Source organism: Pagrus pagrus (assembly GCF_965226575.1).
Source record: "Pagrus pagrus genome assembly, chromosome: 8".
In the NCBI taxonomy this organism is placed as follows: domain Eukaryota; kingdom Metazoa; phylum Chordata; class Actinopteri; order Spariformes; family Sparidae; genus Pagrus; species Pagrus pagrus.
Genome location: NC_140192.1, coordinates 34,014,333 through 34,033,841, shown reverse-complemented (window position 1 = coordinate 34,033,841; position 19,509 = coordinate 34,014,333). Strand labels below are relative to the sequence as shown.

The window sequence follows — 19,509 nt, the reverse complement described above, 5'->3', positions numbered from 1 at the left end:
ACTAGATTATCCTGATAAAAATAGAATAAATAAGTATTAAATCTAGGTTATAGTAACTGAACCGACATACACCTAAATGACCCCCCCCCCCATACCTGCATGTGAGGTGAACCCAGCTCAGCTGTGCAGAGTTGGCTGGCAGAACAAAGAGAGACTGACTGGCATCTCCCAAACATTTATCACTTCCTGATTTTAGTCATGTGATCATGAGACATCATGTGACCCTGTAGGTTGTGTGAGTGTTGCCACTGAGTGTGTCAGACTTCCTGCCCAAATCCCCACAAATACATACTTAAAGAAGAGGCCAGAGCAAAGTTGAAGCATAATTCTTGCTATCAACAGGAGTTAAAGCAAGAAAATATATCTATCAATTGTTCTATGTCTCGGTTTTTTTCTTTGGTATACTGGCGACACACCGAACAGCTCATCACCAGAGCCGAGGCCTTTTCACACAGAGTCAGAGTTATCGCTGCAATGGCGGTTCGCCAATTCTCCGCCGCTGGTTGTTCACACAGAGCCAAGCAGCTCCGGAGTAAAATGTGAACCAGAGTGTAATTCACACAGCAAGCCGGCGCTGCGGCTCCAAAGGATGTGTGACGGTACGCGTCATGGTGATGACGTGTGTTTTTGTTTTTTTTCAGCGTGTTTCCCCCTGTGTCCAGCTGTTAATCTAAACATGTACACACTGACTGTTTATAATCATATGGATGCTGTTATAATGTGTAGTGATTGAGATCCTGACCCACCAAACATCCTGGAAAGTGACAAAGTTACGTTTTTCGCTCTAAATTACATAACTACATAATCACCATCAATGAACAGCACGCTGTCTGACTCTCTCACTCGCGGGGGAGGGAGGCTGTTTATGGGGGAAAGTTCACTGAAGTCTCAATCGGGAGGGCTGACCGTCACCGCGACAAACAGTTGGTGAGTTAAAGGTTTTTGCCTGGGACAGACGCTGTTGTTCGGGCATAAATGTGACGAAGAGTAAGTAGGACAGACACTTCTCCACTAATAACTGCGGTATTTTTTCCTCATAAGTTGCCAAAGACACGACCAGTTACTAACGGTTGTTTGGTCCTGTAACGTTGCTTTGTGGGACAATTCTCTATATTTTGCTGAGTGATGGACCTGTTTAGTTATCAGACAGTGAATACCATCAGATCGACACACCCTCGCTCTGCGCCGCTGGCTTATCCGTTCATACTGGTTCGGTTCGCCAATAATGCGCCTCTGATACCACCTCCGGAGGCGCATCAGAGGCAGAGGGAAATTTCATCCCTCGCAGCATCTGAGACTTTCACACAGTTTGTGTGTGTGTGTGTGTGTGTGTGTGTGTGTGTGTGTGCGCGCGTCCCAAAACGCAGTAGACTCTTAGTTTTACATACTAGTGTGGTAAAAACATTTACCCGCCAGAGTGGCGGATAACCTCCGCGATTTACTCGCCAAACAGAAAATTTACCCGCCATTGGCGCTTGGCGGGTGTTAATTTCGGACCCTGCCGCGGTTCACTGAAAACTGAATGAAAAGGGGTTAAAATGAGTCAAACAAACGACGCTGCCTCGTGCTCTGACATGGAGTCTGGAAAAAGGGAGAGAAAACTCACTGAAAAGGCTCTGGTGAATAAAATTGAAAAACTGCAAGAGGAACGCAAACATGCTGTTGATAAAATTAAAGGCTTGATACTAAGAATGAAAGAGCTCATGAAACAAAGGGAAAATGTGTCTCAGGTGAAACAATGTCTGGGGAATTTAAACACATTATGTGAAAATGCCACAGCCGCACATAATGAACTGTTGCCTCTACTCCCTGTGGATGAACTCATTAAACAAAAGGAATGGTTTTCAAGCGTCATGAATTACAGCAATACATTTCAAAAGGACACTCAAAAATGGATTGTTGAAACTGGACAAAACATCTCTCAGGAACAACAGGATTCACCAGAAATTCCATTGCACTCTGTGGAAATGAATGAAGCAAATCAAATTGAGGACGACATTAACCCAAGTGACAATGTTTCAAATACTGAAAGCCACAAAACATCTCAGTCACAATGCTCTTCAACTTCTTCTGCACGTTTAAAGGTGGAAGCTGAGCTGGCAGCTTTAACTACGAGGCACAAATTATTAAAGGAAAAGCATGCTTTGGAAGAAGAGGAGCAACGCCTGCGCAAAAGGAGAGAAGAGCTCCAACTGAACACTGAAATTGCAGAAAAAATGGCAAAACTTGAAATTCTTAAGATAAAAAGCACAAGTGGAAAAAGGACATCAAAGGTCTCGAATGGAATGAACTCATATTTGGAAAAAGCACAATCTAAACAGTTACTTAATGTCAATGCAGATGAATTCATTCCTAAAATTGAAACAAATACAAATACAACTTCATATGAACAAAACCAAATGCAATTTCATATGAACTCATTCAACACACAAGATTCACATGGACAACCAGGATTTAACACAGTGGATCTAGAAACCAGAAATGACGTTCTTGGCATCGTGAGGAAACAAAACGAAATAACACCATTGCTAATGCAACAGCAATGACTCTCAGCTCTACCTAAGAGAGAGATCCCAATTTATGATGGTGATCCATTGAAATATCACACGTTCATTAAAGCTTTAGAGAATGGAGTTGAGAGGAACACAACTAACAGCTGTGATCGTTTACTTTTTGGAACAACACACAAAAGGTCATGCCAAAGAGCTCGTAACAAGCTGTCAACACATAAATCCAAAACGTGGACATGCAAAAGCAAAAGTTTTATTCAAGGAGCAGTCCTCTCATGGCCTCCAAGAAAAGGAAATTAAACAAACGGGAAGGAAAGCATGCATCTGCTGTGGAGGAGAACACACATTAGATGTATGTGTACAGATGGGAAGAATGCCTCATGAGAGGAAAATAGGCTTCTTAAAGGAAAATGGCATCTGTTTTGGCTGCTTTTGTACAGGACACATCAGTAAAGATTGCCGTAAAAGGATTTCCTGCTCAAGGTGTAGCCTTAAACATCCCACTATACTTCACAAGGAACTCGTTTATGATTCTGAGCGGACGGAGAGGAGGCCAGAGCTGCATGTTGACAACACACTGATGTCAAGTGGTCTTACAGGGGCTGGAGACCAGGACTGCAAACTGCCAATTGTTCCGGTCCAGGTTAAATCTAACAAAGGAACCAAAATTGTCATCAGTTACGCTTTCTTGGATCAGGGGAGTACTGCAGTGTTTTGCACTGATAGCTTAATGCAAAAGCTCCACCTCACAGGGAGGAAGGGGCGCATTCTCCTTCGAACCATGGGCCAGGAGAAAGTTGTAAGCAGTAACATCGTGTCAGGACTGGAGGTTGCAGCATTGGAGGGGGACGATTTTCTCGAGCTGCCAAGAGCTTACACACAAGAGTCTATGCCTGTGCACAGAGGAAACATCCCTACTGAAAGAGATATTAAACAATGGTCATATCTGAAACACATTCACCTACCTCAGATTGATGCAGGAATAGAGCTACTTATAGGAACCAATGTTCCTAAAGCACTGGAACCAATGGAAGTGGTGTGTAGTGTGAATGATGGACCATATGCTATCCGAACCTTGCTGGCTGGACCGTTAATGGTCCACTGACAGGAACAATGCAGAGACTGTTAACTGGGAGCATCCACAAATAACTGTCAACAGAGTTTCAGTCATGAACCTGGATGACCTCTGGCAGCAACAGTTTAAAGGTATAGTTGGTAATCCTGTTCAGAAACACTTTTTGTTATACTGGGTGAAATGGTCCTTCCATCCTGAGACTGGACCATACATAATGTGTTCAGAAAATGGAACAAAATAAATCAGACCTCTGTGGCAGCTGCAGGCCTGTAAAAACTCTGACCAATCCCTCCCTCTCGGTCCGAGTTGAAAGAACCAATCAGATGCCTTCATGTCTCGTCCTGCCTGCACCGTCCTCTGTCCCCCCCTCCTCCCTGCGCGCACTCATCAAGTGTCACCCTTGCTGGATATATTTAGCACACTCCATATGGAGTTAGCAGGAAATCCACACTCCAGGTCAGAAGGTGGCGGTAATGCACACACTAAAAGTTGTTTGCCAACAGCCATAAAACAGCAGAAGAAGAAGAAGAAGAAGCAGAGTTAGCAAGAGAGAACAATGGCAGAGAAAATGCAGCCAAAAGTAGCACTTCCAGAAGTGATGCAGAGGTTGCTGTCTTTCTGTTGGACAGGTAATAATTTGTTTTGCTTTGGGGGGATTTGTTATTTTCATGAAATATGTAACGTTAACCAACTTAGCTACTTTTGTAGCTTGTATTAGCCCAATGCTAACCCCTCTCCTCTGCCCTGCTGACAGACTGTCTGATGCACGTTCAAGTTTGTGGGGGCGGGGCTTTGGACGGAGCACTGACGGGAGGGGGAGAAGGGGGTGGAGCTTAGACGAGGTTCCACTTTCAAATCTTGCTAGCTCTCCAACATTACCAACTATACCTTTAAGAATGACTTCCCCGAAAGCAGCATCGATGAGCAACCCGCAATGTCAAGAGAGGATCAAAGGTTCCTGGAGTTTGTCACCAACTCAGTAAAACAGGTGGAGGGGCATTACCAGATTGCATTACCTGTAAGGAACATTGACATCAGCATGCCAAATAATAAGAGAATTGTAGAGCAGCGCTTGTGTTGTTTGAAAAGAAGATTTCAGAAGGACTTAACTTTTCACACTGAATACAATATGTTTATAAGTGACCTTCTGGCTAAACGCTATGCTGAGAAGGTACCAGAAGAGAAGCTGGACCGTGGCGATGGAAAAGCATGGTACATACCACACCACGGAGTCTACCACCCCACCAAAAGAAAGATCAGAGTTGTGTTTGACTGTGGAGCAAGATATCAAGGAACATCACTGAATGCTCAACTTCTGCAGGGCCCTGACCTTACCAGCTCTCTGATTGGAGTGGTGACCCGTTTTAGGAGGGAACCAACTGTGATCATGGCTGACATTGAATCCATGTTCCACAAGGTACAGGTGCCTCCTGATGACAGAGACCTCCTCAGATTCCTCTGGTGGCCAGAGGGGGATATGAAGCAACTACCCACTGAGCATCGCATGAAGGTGCATTTGTTTGGGGCGACATCATCTCCCAGTTGTGCCAATTTCGCTCTCAGAAAGTGTGCAGAGAACTATGGGCATCGCTTCAGTGAGGAAACAGTGGATAAACTATTGCACTGCTTTTATGTGGATGATTGCCTCGTATCAGTGGCCACAGAGAAGGAAGCAGTGTTGCTTTACAGGAACCTGGTCTCTTTGTGTTCCAAGGGAGGATTTTCTCTTACGAAGTGGATGAGTAATAGGCCTGGAGTGCTGGAAGCCATCCCACAGAATCACAGAGCAAAAGGCATTGAAGGGTTGGACATGGAGCTGGACTTGCTACCTGTAGAGAGAGTGCTGGGTGTTGAATGGAGCATTAAATCAGACTCCTTTAAGTTCAGTATTGTACTTAAGGATAGACCACTTACCAGAAGAGGAATCCTCTCGACTGTCAGCTCCATCTACGATCCCCTTGGAATGCTGAGCCCTGTAGTTTTAACAGTGAAGAAGATGCTGAGAGACCTGTGCAGGAGAGGGATAGGCTGGGATGACACTGTGCCTGAGTCAGTCTCCAAAGAATGGCTGGAATGGCTGCAGCAGCTGCATCTGTTGGACAGATTTGAGGTTAGCAGATGTATGAAGCCACCAGGCTTTGGAGAAGTTACTTCAGCCCAATTACATCACTTCTGTGATGCCAGCGAGCATGGATATGGAACAGTGACTTACCTGCTGTTGGAAACCAAGAACTCTGATGTACACAGTGCATTTGTGATGGGAAAGGCTCGAGTAGCTCCTTTGAAATGCGTTACAATCCCCAGGATGGAGCTTATCGCTGCAACTATGGCTAGCTGCTTTGACATGCTTTGGAGGAAAGAATTACAGATGGATCTTTTGGACTCGGTGTTCTGGACGGACAGCACATCTCTTCTGAAATATATCAGGAACGAGACTTCACGGTTCAAAGTCTTTGTCGCAAACCGGGTCTCACAAATCCTCAAGGTTTCCTGTTCTGCTCAATGGAGGTATGTGGACACCAGCAGCAATCCTGCAGACATAGCCTCCAGAGGTGTGAAAGTTGATGTGTTCGTCGCGGATGCTACATGGTCCAGGTGTCAGGACCTCACTTTCTTTTGCAGCCTGAGAGTGAATGGCCTGTTGAGCAGGAAGACCTCAGTCACCTTTCACTTGGCGACCCTGAGATCAAAAGTGTTGCAGTGAATGTTGTCCAGGCCAGGGAAGAACCTGTAACTCTCCTGATTGAGTACTTTTCCTCCTGGACAAGTTTGAAGAAATCAGTGGCATGGCTCTTGAAGATTAAGAGCTGGCTCATGTCCTGTGTAAAGAAGAGAAGACAGTTACATCTGACCTTTGCGCAGTCTGACATCAGTAAGGAACAACAGGCATCCTCTGTGGAAAGGCAGATGAAGGATTCTTTAGAGGACAGTGGTGCACAGGAGTCTCACAGTGAAAGACCTGGACCAGGCTGAGCTAGCTGTCATCAAGTTCTGCCAGGGAAAGAGATTTCCTGAAGAGCTAATCAGTCTGGGGAAAGAGCAGCCTGTTAAGATGTCCAGTGACCTCCATAAGCTCTGTCCACAGCTGCAAGATGTAATCCTGAGAGTTGGTGGTCGGCTCAGTAGGTTGTCTATGCCTGTGGAAGAGAAACATCCTATAATCCTACCGAAAGATCTCCACATCTCAGAGCTCTTACTTGGACATGTACATCAGGAAGTGGGACATGGTGGTCGTAACCATATGCTGTCTAAGTTGAGGGAGAGATACTGGAACGAGAGTTGAGGAAGGCCATCGAACAGTGGAATCAGGTGCAGATTCACAATGTCATGCTTCAAAAGGGGATCCAATGGAGCTTTAATCCACCCGCTAGCTCACATCATGGGGGAGCTTGGGAACGGTTGATACGGTCTGTTCGAAAGGTTCTTAATTCAACCCTGAAAATACAAAACTTGGATGAGGAAAGTCTTCACACAGTGCTTTGTGAGATTGAAGCCATAATAAACAGCCGACCAATCACCAAATCCTCCATGGATCCAAATGACCTGGAAGCGTTGACGCCGAACCACCTGCTACTATTGAAAACCTCACCAATATTGCCACCAGGAGTGTTTGAACCCTCAGACATTTATGCACATAGGAGGTGGAAACAGGTTCAATATATGTCTGACTTGTTTTGGAGGAGATGGGTTAAGGAATACTTACCTCAACTACAGGAGCGTCAGAAATGGACAGGAGCGAAGAGGAATCTTGTCGTGGGAGACCTTGTCATCATCATGGACAGCACGGCACCTCGAAACTCTTGGACTGTGGGACGAGTGATACAAACCTTCCCGGACCGAAGAGGATTCGTCCGTCAGTTGTGACTTCTCTGACTTTTTTTTTTTGGACTGTAACTAGACTCTGCTGGATTTTGACTGTCTGACTTTGACCGGTGACACTATGGACCTTTCGAGTCATATAGATATGATTCAAGAAGAAAGAAGATTTGAGCATGGATTATTGATGGACATTAATTGTTGAGCTTTATTGTTGAAAGTCTTTTCATACATTTATGTCTCCTACTTGGTATGTGAGTAATTATTTAAATTAACTTAATAATTAGGGGCTGGTGTTGTAGGAGCCACACATTGTTTTGCTGAGTATTATTTGGGTTTTGATTGGTTTGGTCTGGTTGTCACGGTGATATGTGGTGTTTGGGTCACATGGGCACCGTAGTAGGTTATATAGGGGCTGAATCACCTGCACTGGAGGAGGAGAGAGGCGAGTTTAGGTAGACGTATTTTTTGTTGACCGCCTTCGTTTCAAGTTTGATTATTATGAACCAACGTTTTCCATCATGAAAGCCGCTGTAGTAGCACTCTTTGGAATTAAATACACTGAAACTCACCTGGACTCAGCGTGCTTCTCTGTATCTGGCAGCAGCGCGTCATACAAACATACAGGACCTATTCTCTACCTCTCAATGCGACTTTAAGGGATTGGAAAGCCGCAACAGATAACTTTCCTGTCTTATAGTATTATAAACTGCTGCACCGTGTCTCAGCATCTGATAGGCCTCAAACAAACCATTGTATCATTCTGACTGGCATTCATGGATTGTATTTCATTGTTTCACCACCACAACCTGAAACCATCTCTACAACATCTGTCCATAGAATACTTCAGGTTCAACAAGACACAGTGTCTTGACAGCCACAGTATATGTGTATTCCCTCTGTGCCAGTTAGCTCCATTGTTGTTCAAAAACTATTAAAAACAGAACAATGAGCCACACTGTTGCACTCTGACATGTTCCTTCATTACCATAAACACACACACTGTAGATTGTTTTGACTCAATCCCCCATACATGGACCAGATGCTTGAAATACTCTCTATGTATGTTACCCACCGCTGAAAATAGTCCCCAATAAATGTACTATTTCCTCCTGTTGAGTTAAATTTGGTAAGTGACCAGCTGATTTAGGAAATTGCTGAATCTTTTCTAAGAATGAAACTTTATTAGTGAGCTGTTTTTAAAGAATTTGAAACCCCAAAGGGGTAGAACCAGATTGGGTTTGGGCAAGTCAATTATCATTATTTGTTTTCTGCCTCTGTTGCTCAATTTGCTGTAAACTGGAACAATCTTGTGGCATGAAACTTGGCAATAACTTGAAATGATGTGCAAATGAATTACAAGAAATATCATCCTAATCGACCTCATACTGGCGCTATAATTAACTTAAAAAAATATTTTTAAAGGTGGACGGATTTTTCACTGTATCAACACCTGATTTAGTACATATAGATATGTAGATGTGTGTGTGTATATATATATATATATATATATATATATATATATATATATATACACACACACACACATAGATACGTGTATATATATGTATATATATATATATATATATACATATATATACACAAAATGTATTTTCCTCAAAATTCTGCCAACAACACCCGTGAACAACGTGAAAGAAGTTGTTTGAAATCTTTGCAAATGTACTAAAAATAACATGTACATTTAGTATTCAAAGCCCACCTTTGGTAAATTCAGTTGATTGGACATGATTTGGAAAGGCACACCTGTCTATATAAGGTCCCACAATTGACAGTGCATGTCAGAGCACAAAAAACCAAGTCATGAAGTCCAAGGAATTGTCTGTAGACCTCCGAGACAGGATTATATCGAGGCAGGGTACAGAAAAATTTCTGCAGCATTGAAGGTCCCAATGAGCAAAGTGGCCTCCATCATCCGTAAATGGAAGAAGTTTGGAACCACCAGGACTCTTCCTAGAACTGGCAGCCCAGCCAAATTGAGCGATCGGGGGAGAAGGGCCTTAGTCAGGGAGGTGAAGAACCAAGAACCCAATGGTCACTCTGACAGAGCTCCAGCATTTCTCTGTGGAGAGAGGAGAACCTTCCAGAAGGATAACCATCTCTGCAGCACTCCACCAATCAGGCCTGTATGGTAGAGTGGCCAGACGGAACCAGGCACTGCTCATCACCTGGCCAATACCATCCCTACAGTGAAGCATGGTTGAGTGGACCTGAAAATGGCTGTGCACCGACACCCGTCCAACCTGATGAAGCTAGAGAGGTCCTGCAAAGAAGAATGGGAGAAACTGCCCAAAAGTAGGTGTGCCAAGCTTGTAGCATCATACTCAGAAAGACTTGAGGCTGTAATTGGTGCCAAAGGTGCTTCAACAAAGTACTGAGCAAAGGCTGTGCATACTTATGTACATGTTATATTTATGTTCTTTGTTTTTAATAAAGTCGCAAAAATTTCAAACAGGTTTTTTCACGTTTTCATTATGGGGTATTGTGTGTAGAATTTTGAGAAAAAAATGAATTTAATCCATTTTGGAATAAGACTGTAACATAACAAAATGTGGAAAAAGTGAAGCGCTGTGAATACTTTCGGGATGCACTGTATACATATATATATATATATACAACCCCAGGAAACTATTCTCCGTAGTCTCTTCACTCCTCAACCCTCCTACCCCTCCCCCTCCATCCTCCCTCACTGCTGATGACTTTGCAACTTACTTTACCAAGAAAGTAAAATACATCAGCTCCTCATTTACTCCTATGCCCTCCCAGAAAGCACCTCCCCCAACCCTCACCTATGACAGCTTTACCTGCTTCAGTCCTCTCTCCTCTGAAGATGTTCACACACTCGTGACATCTAACCATGCCACCACCTGTTACCTCGACCCGATTCCCTCCTCTCTTCTCCACAACATCTCACACGACATCTTGCCTTACCTCACCACCCTGATCAACTCGTCCCTCACTTCAGGTCATATTCCAGCTCCTTTCAAGACTGCTACAGTAAAGTCACTCCTAAAGAAACCCACTCTAGACTCGGCTGACAGCCAAAACTACAGACCTGTATCTCTTCTCTCATTCCTCTGTAAAACCCTGGAACGTGCCGTCTACAACCAACTGTCCTCCTACCTTTCGCAAAATGACCTCCTTGACCCTAATCAGTCAGGCTTCAGGACTGCTGATTCCACTGAGACGGCCCTCCTCACAGTGACTGATTCGCTCCGTGCCGCCAGAGCCTCGTCCCACAAGTCAGTCCTCATCCTCCTCGACTTATCCTCTGCGTTTGACACAGTCAACCACCAAATCCTCCTCTCCACTCTAGCCAAACTTGGCATCGCTGACTCTGCTCTGACCTGGTTCTCATCATACCTGTCAGAATGCACCTTTCAGGTCATGTGGAATGGCTCCTTGTCCAAACCTTGCTCCCTGGAAACTGGTGTCCCTCAAGGCTCAGTACTAGGACCACTTCTGTTTTCACTATACACTAGATCACTAGGCTCTGCAATCACATCACATGGATTCTCTTACCACTGTTATGCTAACGACACCCAACTGTTCCTCTCCTTTCCCCCATCCTCCAACACCCACATTGCCACGCGCATCTCGGAATGTCTAGCAGACATCTCCGCTTGGACAACTGCGCATCATCTCAAGCTCAACCTTAGTAAAACTGAACTCCTCTTCATCCCAGGGAAAGAATGCCCTCACATGGAAATGTCAGTCACTGTTGAGGACTTCACGGTATCGCCTTCATCGACTGTGAGGAACCTGGGTGTAATCCTCGACAACGGACTATCCTGCACGATCCTGCAGATTTGCCCTCGACAACATCCGCAGGATCCGGTCGTTCCTCACAAAGGACGCGACACAACTCCTGGTCCAATCACTGGTCATCTTCCGCCTGGGCTACTGTAACTCGCTGTTGGTTGGACTTCCAGCCTCTGCGACTAATCCGTTGCAAGGTATCCAGAAGGCTGCAGCGCGCCTCATTTTCAATCTGCCCAAATTCTCCCATGTGACCCCCCTCCTCCATGACCTCCACTGGCTTCCTGTTGCGGCCCGCAACAGATTCAAGGCCATGGTGCTGGCCTTCAAGGTCATCAAGGGAACTGCACCCATCTACCTCCAAACACTGGTCAGACCACACGCCCCTGCGCGAGCACTTCTCTCTACTACATCAGCTGGCCGGCTGGTACCGCCGAAAAAACAAAAAAAACAAAAAAAAACAAAAATACATATGCACTTGTATGTTCCTACCTTTAGCACTTACATCATAGCACTTATGTACTTAAGGTATCCTTGATAAATAGCAGCTACTTTGTTCAGATGAGGACTTGAATATTGTTTATATCTTTTCTACTTTATCAACAATGATATGTTGTGGTTTCTTTCTTGTGACAAATGTAATTATTGTAAGTCGCTTTGGACAAAAGCGTCTGCTAAATGCCCTAAATGTAAATCTAAATGTAAATGTGCTTAAAGACATTTCTAATGAAGTCCGCCCTCTGTTTGCCCAGGTGACACATCATGAGGACTATGTTCAACACTGCAAGGCTGGCTCTTTTCAGGAGGCACTGCCCACAGGTCTGTAGTTCTATCAGCTGACATGCCTAGCCCTGGCCCTGCTCAGTCTGCCTTTGACATTTCCTTCCGAGCAACTCAAACAAATAAAGTGTGCAGGCAGACAGGCACTGAAGTTTGCTTTTTTCTCTATCAATAATTAATCACCTGCCTCATACATTTCCCACCTGGAGCTTCTCTGACCAACAGCCTCTTTTAAATGAATTGTACATTTGTATTTAAAAGGGACTTCATATGGTTTTGAATGTATTTTTTATGCCTTTTCTGTTTCTGCAGAGCCAACCATCCTGGACCGCATCATGAACGTCAAAAGTATCCATTTGGTGGATGATGAGGAACTAATGCCAATAGCTATGCTGGACTACTACTGGGAGAAAGACTATTCAGATTCTGAAGACTGGGGGAATGCATTTTTATAATTATCTCTCCTAGTCTGGACGATATGCGAAAAAATTGTTCAGGTTTTAATAAAAGCATGAAATTTGGTATACCTGTACAGTTTGGGACCCTGAACATTTTCAGAGATGATACTATATACTGCATCATTTATTGTTCAGATTAACAGTTAGGGGAATTCAGGTATGTTGTGATAATGAAACTAGATAGTCTGTGTGATACGTCAAAAAAACCTTTTACTTCTTCATAAAAGCATGAACTTGGTACACTTGTACAGTTTGGGGCCCTGAACATTTTTACATACGGAGCCATTGCAAAAATGTCATGTGGCAGCCATGGTGGCCATTTTACTCTCTGCCGTAACTTAATTATTTATTGTACATAATATCTCATCATATCTCCTGAACCAAACATGACAACACAGAAAAGGCGATGTCTGTTCAGTGCCCCAAACTGTACAAGTATACCAAGTTTCATGCTTTTATAAAAAAGTTAACAATTCACCTCAAATTTGTCACGTATCTTCTGGACTATCCCACAGTTTGTTCATAACTGATTGTCTTGAAATTTAACTTGGTGAGTTGTAATTATTTAACTAATTTTTATGATCAGTTTACTATACTCATTGTGATTGCAGTAAATAGAGAAAGTTACAATGTGAGTTCCACTGGGTAAATAGGACTAAAAAGAGACTTTGTTTATCTTCCATCTTTGTTGTTCCCCGGTATGGGGTACACTCAGTTCAGTGTTCCCCATTTACTTTTTTCTGGGCATTGTTCAGGTACTTGTATAGTATTTCCATTAATAAATGTTACACTTGTAACTGGCATTTAAACAAAATAATAAATATAATACAGTTAAAGCATGTAGAAATTGGCATTTTGTGCGATTTTATGGGGGGGGGGGGGACTTGCGAAAAACTTTATATTTTGATCGTAAGACACGAAAATATACGCAAATGGGCTTCATGTTTTGTGATCATGGAGGCAACCATTCAGGCCTCCACATCATCCATCAATTCCTGATAATGGACGTCTCCTTGGGCATTATCCCTTTCATAATATTCTGTGTATACTGTAGCTAGTACTTTAATATATTTCCAGGAAACTTTAAACTGTTTTTTGCTTACCTTCTGCCGATGATGCCATTTTAATTTCCAACTAGTTTCTGTCTAACTTCCACCTTAGCAGGCCACTGAATTAAAGTGAGTTGTTGCAGCTTAATTTCCAACTAATTTCTGTTTCATTTCAGCAGGTCAGTGACTTGAATGACATTTTTTCTTATCATTTACATTTTCATCAATCCAAACAACAACTATAGGCAGTTAAGGAACTCCTAAAGCAGAAAATTAGTCGATCAGTTGATTCTCAAAGTATTTGTCAGCACTTAGCAATTTAAGGTGGCTAACCATAAGAAAGGAAAAGGGTTTTTTAGTTGGACTGATCTGCTGAAGTGATAGACATTGATGAAAATGTAAATTATTAAATATTTAAAGTTAAATTAAATGATATAAGCTGACAGTAGACGGTGACATGTAGTAACACTGGTATGATCCTTTAAACATGCTGACACTGTTACTGCACCAAGTGTGTATTTTCTAAGTGGCAGCCTTTGTTTCCACTACATTCATATAATTAAATGTAATTGTATACAATAAAATAAGTGTATAATTTTCTGTCATGGAGTAAATCACTTCACTGCTAAAAGAAAAGAGAGCAGACTCACTGCTCACTAAATGAATATGAACCACTGAAAATAAAAATGATTCATCAGAATCAGTTAAATGTAAATGTTAGTGCTTTTTTTTGAGAAAAACCCAAAAAGATTTAACTTCTACTTGTATTTGTTTACAAAACAGACCTGCCACATCCAAGAAGGCGGTGACGTCGACGTACGGTCCAGCGATTCAAAGCAGCGTCTACGTGTGTACGTCTCTGTTAGAACAGGTGAGCTGAACAGTAGGGTAAATGCGACATCATAGAGTCAGCTCAGAGGACAGTGTAGCAGGCTGTAGTGTTTTCTAATCAAACAGAGTTAACTCACCTTTTTATTATTTATCCATTACTTGTTATGGACAGTTATGTTACCCACTTTTTAATTTACTGCAGCCCCGAGAGTAGCTTCATGTTGCAGCTTGTGTGTTACAAGCGCAATCCTGTAGTGTTCAGAGGATGATGCACTGAGGGACTATACTTCGTGTCGTCAATAACATATTCATATTTATTTTATTTTATTTATTTCAAAGGTCGAGGTGTCTGCAGCCAGCCGATGGCAATGCCGCTCGTTTTAGATACAGAATAGCGCATTGATTTAGACTGGTAAACAGGCAGTTTCACTGGAACTACTTGAGGATTATTCACCCAGGCCATGGTATAATATTAAATACTCTTGGGGTAATTTTCAATACATTTTGAGGTAATTTTTTTTTTTTTTTGAGGTAATTATTCATTGTTACATTCCTCTTGGAGTGAAGGACATTTTTCATACGCTGAAGTGGGGCTGGTGCGTAAAGTGTTGATTCCCGACTCAAAGTGTTTCTCTCACTCTCTCTCTCTCTCTCTCCATATATATATATATATATATATATATATATACAACCTGTTAGATAGGTTTAGTGTTGCCGTTACCTCTCTTTTCTCATTTGTGTTTGCCCTCACATCTACTGCAACTGTTTCTCATCACATCAAGGCTCTTACTGGAACTGTGGGAGAAGTTCGCGTGTCAAGAGCCGCTCAAAGACAACTTTAGAGAGCAAGGTAATATAGAGCATAAACAGATTCTTCCCAGAGTGAATTTCATTTTTTGCTTTTTATACACAATTATCAAACAGAAGTATTCTTTTGAAATGGTAAGTCAATGTGTTCATGAAGTGAATTATGTGAGAAAAGAAAGCTGCAGTGCTGTGTCCCAAGAATATGTGAATTTAGGCAAAGTAAATCTATTTATATAGCACAAGGAAACCTGAAATGCTTTGCAGATTACACTCACAAAAGCACAAGAAGAACATAGAATAAAACGAAAAAAGCAAATAGGATACACAGAGGATAAACAATAAGGAAAAAATCCAAAGCACACACAGTAAGACAAAAACAGAATAGCGAATACATTCGATTTACAATAAAGTTAAAGGGGAACTACCGTTTTTTTACAACCTGGACCTTATTTCTAGTAAAAATACGATGATTTACTCACCCAGATAACTTTGGTGTCATTTGGCGTCGTTCGGACGAAATTAGATCCAGTGGAGCGCCGCGTATATCCATATAATGCGAGTGTTCGGGGCACTGAAGCGCAGCCTCTATGAGCATTATCTGCCGCGAAACTAGTTCATTTCACCAATATTTTGTTATGATACGCTAGTACTATTCCCCTCTGAGTCCGCCTGTTGCCTGTTATCAACATCCGGGGTCTGTAGGTTGACCTACTACCTCTGACCTGGAAGATGTCATCTCTGAGCTGCGCGCGCACCCGCAACAGCCGGCTTGTTTACCTGTAGCTGCTACTGCTAGTTTGACCCCGGATGTTGATAACAGACAAGCCCGTAAAATGATCATATTTTATGCTAGAAATAAGGTCCAGGTTGTAAAAAACGGTAGTTCCCCTTTAACTCAAAGCAATGGTAAACATGAAAATGACTTCCTTTGGGTAGCTTCTATTAACTTTTCTGAAAGTCTTTCAAGAATTCCATGCACCGTAACAAAATTATAAAGATAAACTAAACTAAACTAAATAACTAAAACTGTATTCAAGCAATAAAATAATTCAAGCTATTCTGTCACTAATTAATAAATATTTAAATATTTACCTCACTTCAATGCTCTTCTAACTACTACCTACGGTAGCTAACTACATAATAAAGCCTGAATGCTGATTTACATGTCTTCTTTTTATCCCTTTGTTCGTGTGCTTCCTGTTATCTCTGTCTCTGCTGGCGGTCTGTCTACTAAAGCTGGTATACATTAAAGTGACAGTGAGGGACAGCATCTACATTGAGCCCTATGGAATTACTGTCGACTTATCGAGGATTAACAGCTGCAGGTACGATGTTAACTGCACTGCCATCTACAAGCTCGACCCTGTGGAGATAGGCAAAGCTCTGGAGATAAAACGGAAAATCATTGTTGCCGTGGATGATGATAGCACTGTGAGTTTGACCTCAGACTGTCAAACGTTTATCAAAACCAGGGGTTACAATGATGTACCAGTGTCAGCAGCAGAGCAAAGCTTCCCCTTGGCTTATTCTCTGGCGGTCCATAAGAATGCACCCATGGTGGAGCATATTCTTCATGCCATCTATGCACCTCATAATATCTATTGCATTCACTATGATCATAAGTCTTCTCCACAGTTTATAAAGGCAATGAAAAACCTGGCTCAGTGTACTCAAAATGTGTTCATTGCCTCAGAATTGGAGTCTGTGGAATATGCTCACATCAGCAGGCTTAATGCTGACCTCAATTGTCTCTCTGACCTACTGAGGTCAGAGGTCAAGTGGAAATATGTTATTAACCTGTATGGCCAGGACTTTCCTCTGAAGTCAAACTATGAACTGGTAATGGAGCTGAAACAGCTGAATGGTAGTAACATGCTGGAATCCAGCCGATCCAGTGAACTCAAGAAACAGCGCTTCAGTTTCCAGCATGAGCTGAAAAATGTCCCTTATGAGTACCGTCGTATTCCTGTCAAAACCACAGTGGCCAAAGATGTTCCTCCTCACGGGATAGAGATGTTCATAGGCAGTGCATACTTCGTCTTGTCATGGGATTTTGTGAATCACATTAGCAGCAGTCAGGTGGCAAAGGACTTTCTGACCTGGTCTGCTGACACATACTCTCCAGACGAGCACTTTTGGGCTACGCTTGTAAGGGTCCCTGGGGTGCCAGGACACATTCCCAGGTCAGACCTGTTGCATGTTACAGATCTGAGAAGTAAGACACGGCTTGTCAAATGGAACTATTTAGAGGGAAATCTTTACCCAGCCTGCACGGGCACACACATGAGGAGTGTTTGCATCTATGGAGCCACCGAACTTTGCTGGCTTCTCAACTATGGCCACTGGTTTGCTAACAAATTTGACCCCAAAGTGGACCCGATCCTGATTAAGTGTTTGGAGGAGAAGCTCATGGAAAAACGGCAATATTTGCAAACATGATACTAATGGCAAAAGGAAATGTGACAAGGACAGGACAGAGTGGTTCCAGGGCAGGTGCAAAATTACAGAAAGCAAGTGTTATAAGATGTAGTGGCAGAAGTAGAGTTCATGATGAGAAATACAGTTCATATGATTAAAATGTGTTGAGAAGATGCATAATTCAATAATATATAAGTATACAGGGGTTTACTGATTAATTATTTCATTTATAAGTTTATACAGTGGTTAAAAATGTTAAAAGCATATTGGTATTCATGTTTTTATGTGATTCGGTATACGTCGGTAAAAAGTATACTTCCCCTTCAAGAACGCATAGGTGTGTGGGATTTTCTGTTGATCGGAGAGCAAGCAGTCAGAGCTTGATAGCTGGAGAAGCAAACGGTTTTCTTACCTGCCTTTTAGTAGTTAGTTGCTACAAGTGTGTTAGCCAGCCACTTTCTTTTGTAATTTTGTGGAATAAAACTGAAGATTTTTTATATTTTTTCTTCACAACAAAAACGTTTCCAGAGTGGATTTTGTTACACTGCACAGCTGGGCTAACAACAGACACTGCCTGTGGAAAAGCAACTTCTTGCTAGCAATAGACTGTTGAGTAAGCCACTGCAAGATCTCAAGCTTTTTAAACCTCTACATAAGATATATCTCCTAAATCACTGCACTTAAGTACATTTTTGAGATGCAGGCACTTGAGTATTTTCACTTTTATTAAACTCTCCTACCTCTTACATTGGAAAATAATGAAGTTGATAGTGTACAACATTGTGGGATGGCTTTGCAGAGGATTTCTTAAACAAACCTAATAAGGTCATAAAATGTGCATTGCTATAGTTTAGACTTTTCCAAAACCTAAATGGAGAGGCATCATCTGAACCACCTGCAATATTAAAACTCTGAATCAACTAGAATGGCAATCAGTAAAGCGCATACCTCCGCCAAGGCACAACAGCCCACTTTTGTACTTACAAATAGATATCAACCACCTAAATTTACCTCTTTTTTTATCAAGTGGGAATTCATCCAAGTTTCCAGGAAATCAGTTCAGTAGTTTTTGTGTAACCCTGCTGACAAACCAACCAACCAACAATCAAACAAATGGACATGGGCCAAAACATCCCCTCCCTGGTAGAGGGAAAAATAATAAGAAAAAAACAGTTATTGCTGTTACACAGTAAAAATATAAGATGGTATCAAAAAAAATAGACACAAGTGGAAACATAAACTGTGAAATGGATCATTCTTCAAAAATACCCATTTTACTTCCATTAAAAAGGTACAAGTTTTGAATATTTAATATAGATTACTGGATTTTTACTTCTAAGTGCTGTATCATAGACAACTGGACTTGTTTCAGTGTCTTGAAGATGTTTCACCTCTCATCCAAGAGGCTTCTTCAGTTCTAACTAGCTGGAGGGGGGTTGAGGAGTTGGCCCTCCTGTGTCGTGCCATTCTTTTTTATTGTTTTGTCTCCCCAGTGTACAAATCTGTGCAGTCATGGCTGCATTGAACAGCATAAACTACATTAATCTGTTTATGCCTGGTTGTTTTGTCGTGAGGATGGACAAGTTTCTGCCTCAGTGTGTTGGTAGGTTTGAAGTGTACATTGGGGAGACAAAACAACCGCTATGTACGTTTGTACTGCATGTTGTTTTTTATTGTACACAGTGTCGTATTGCTAAGGGATTTAAATTCTCTATCCACCTCTGCTAGATTATTTCATTGTGTCTAATCAGTCAGTCTGTAACTTTCACTGACCACACAAGGCATTTAATCAGAGAGATAAGGAAATAAAAAAAGTGCCTATGTCTGAAAGAATTATCAGTTATTTCAGGAAATGCCATCCTAAAAGGAAATGCCAATTGATATCACCTCCAAAAACAGTGTCCATTTTGTTCCTGACTTCTGATTTCAGTGAATCTCATCTGCCGCTTATCCGTGAGGGTTGCCGGGATGTTGCCGCTCTATCCACC

The 19,509-nt window shown here is 42.2% G+C and overlaps 1 protein-coding gene across 8 annotated transcripts in view; it reads left to right on the top strand.

Annotated features, from left to right (window-relative positions):
• The window catches only part of LOC311261540 (beta-1,3-galactosyl-O-glycosyl-glycoprotein beta-1,6-N-acetylglucosaminyltransferase 4-like), a 62,294-nt gene extending 44,367 nt beyond the window's left edge, over positions 1-17,927 (top strand). For 6 of the 8 annotated variants that reach the window (XM_084360251.1, XM_084360248.1, XM_084360249.1 and 3 more), the window contains 2 exons: positions 11,931-11,997; positions 12,271-13,270. In XM_084360251.1, the coding sequence (XP_084216377.1) occupies positions 11,931-11,997; positions 12,271-12,413 (210 nt within the window). In that variant the 3' untranslated portion in view covers positions 12,414-13,270. Of the gene's footprint in view, positions 1-11,930; positions 11,998-12,270; positions 13,271-14,248; positions 14,337-15,078; positions 15,147-16,339 lie in introns of those variants that run through there. The other 2 variants (XM_084360252.1, XM_084360255.1) reach the window with 2 other exon arrangements.
• Positions 17,928-19,509: the final 1,582 nt, after the last annotated feature.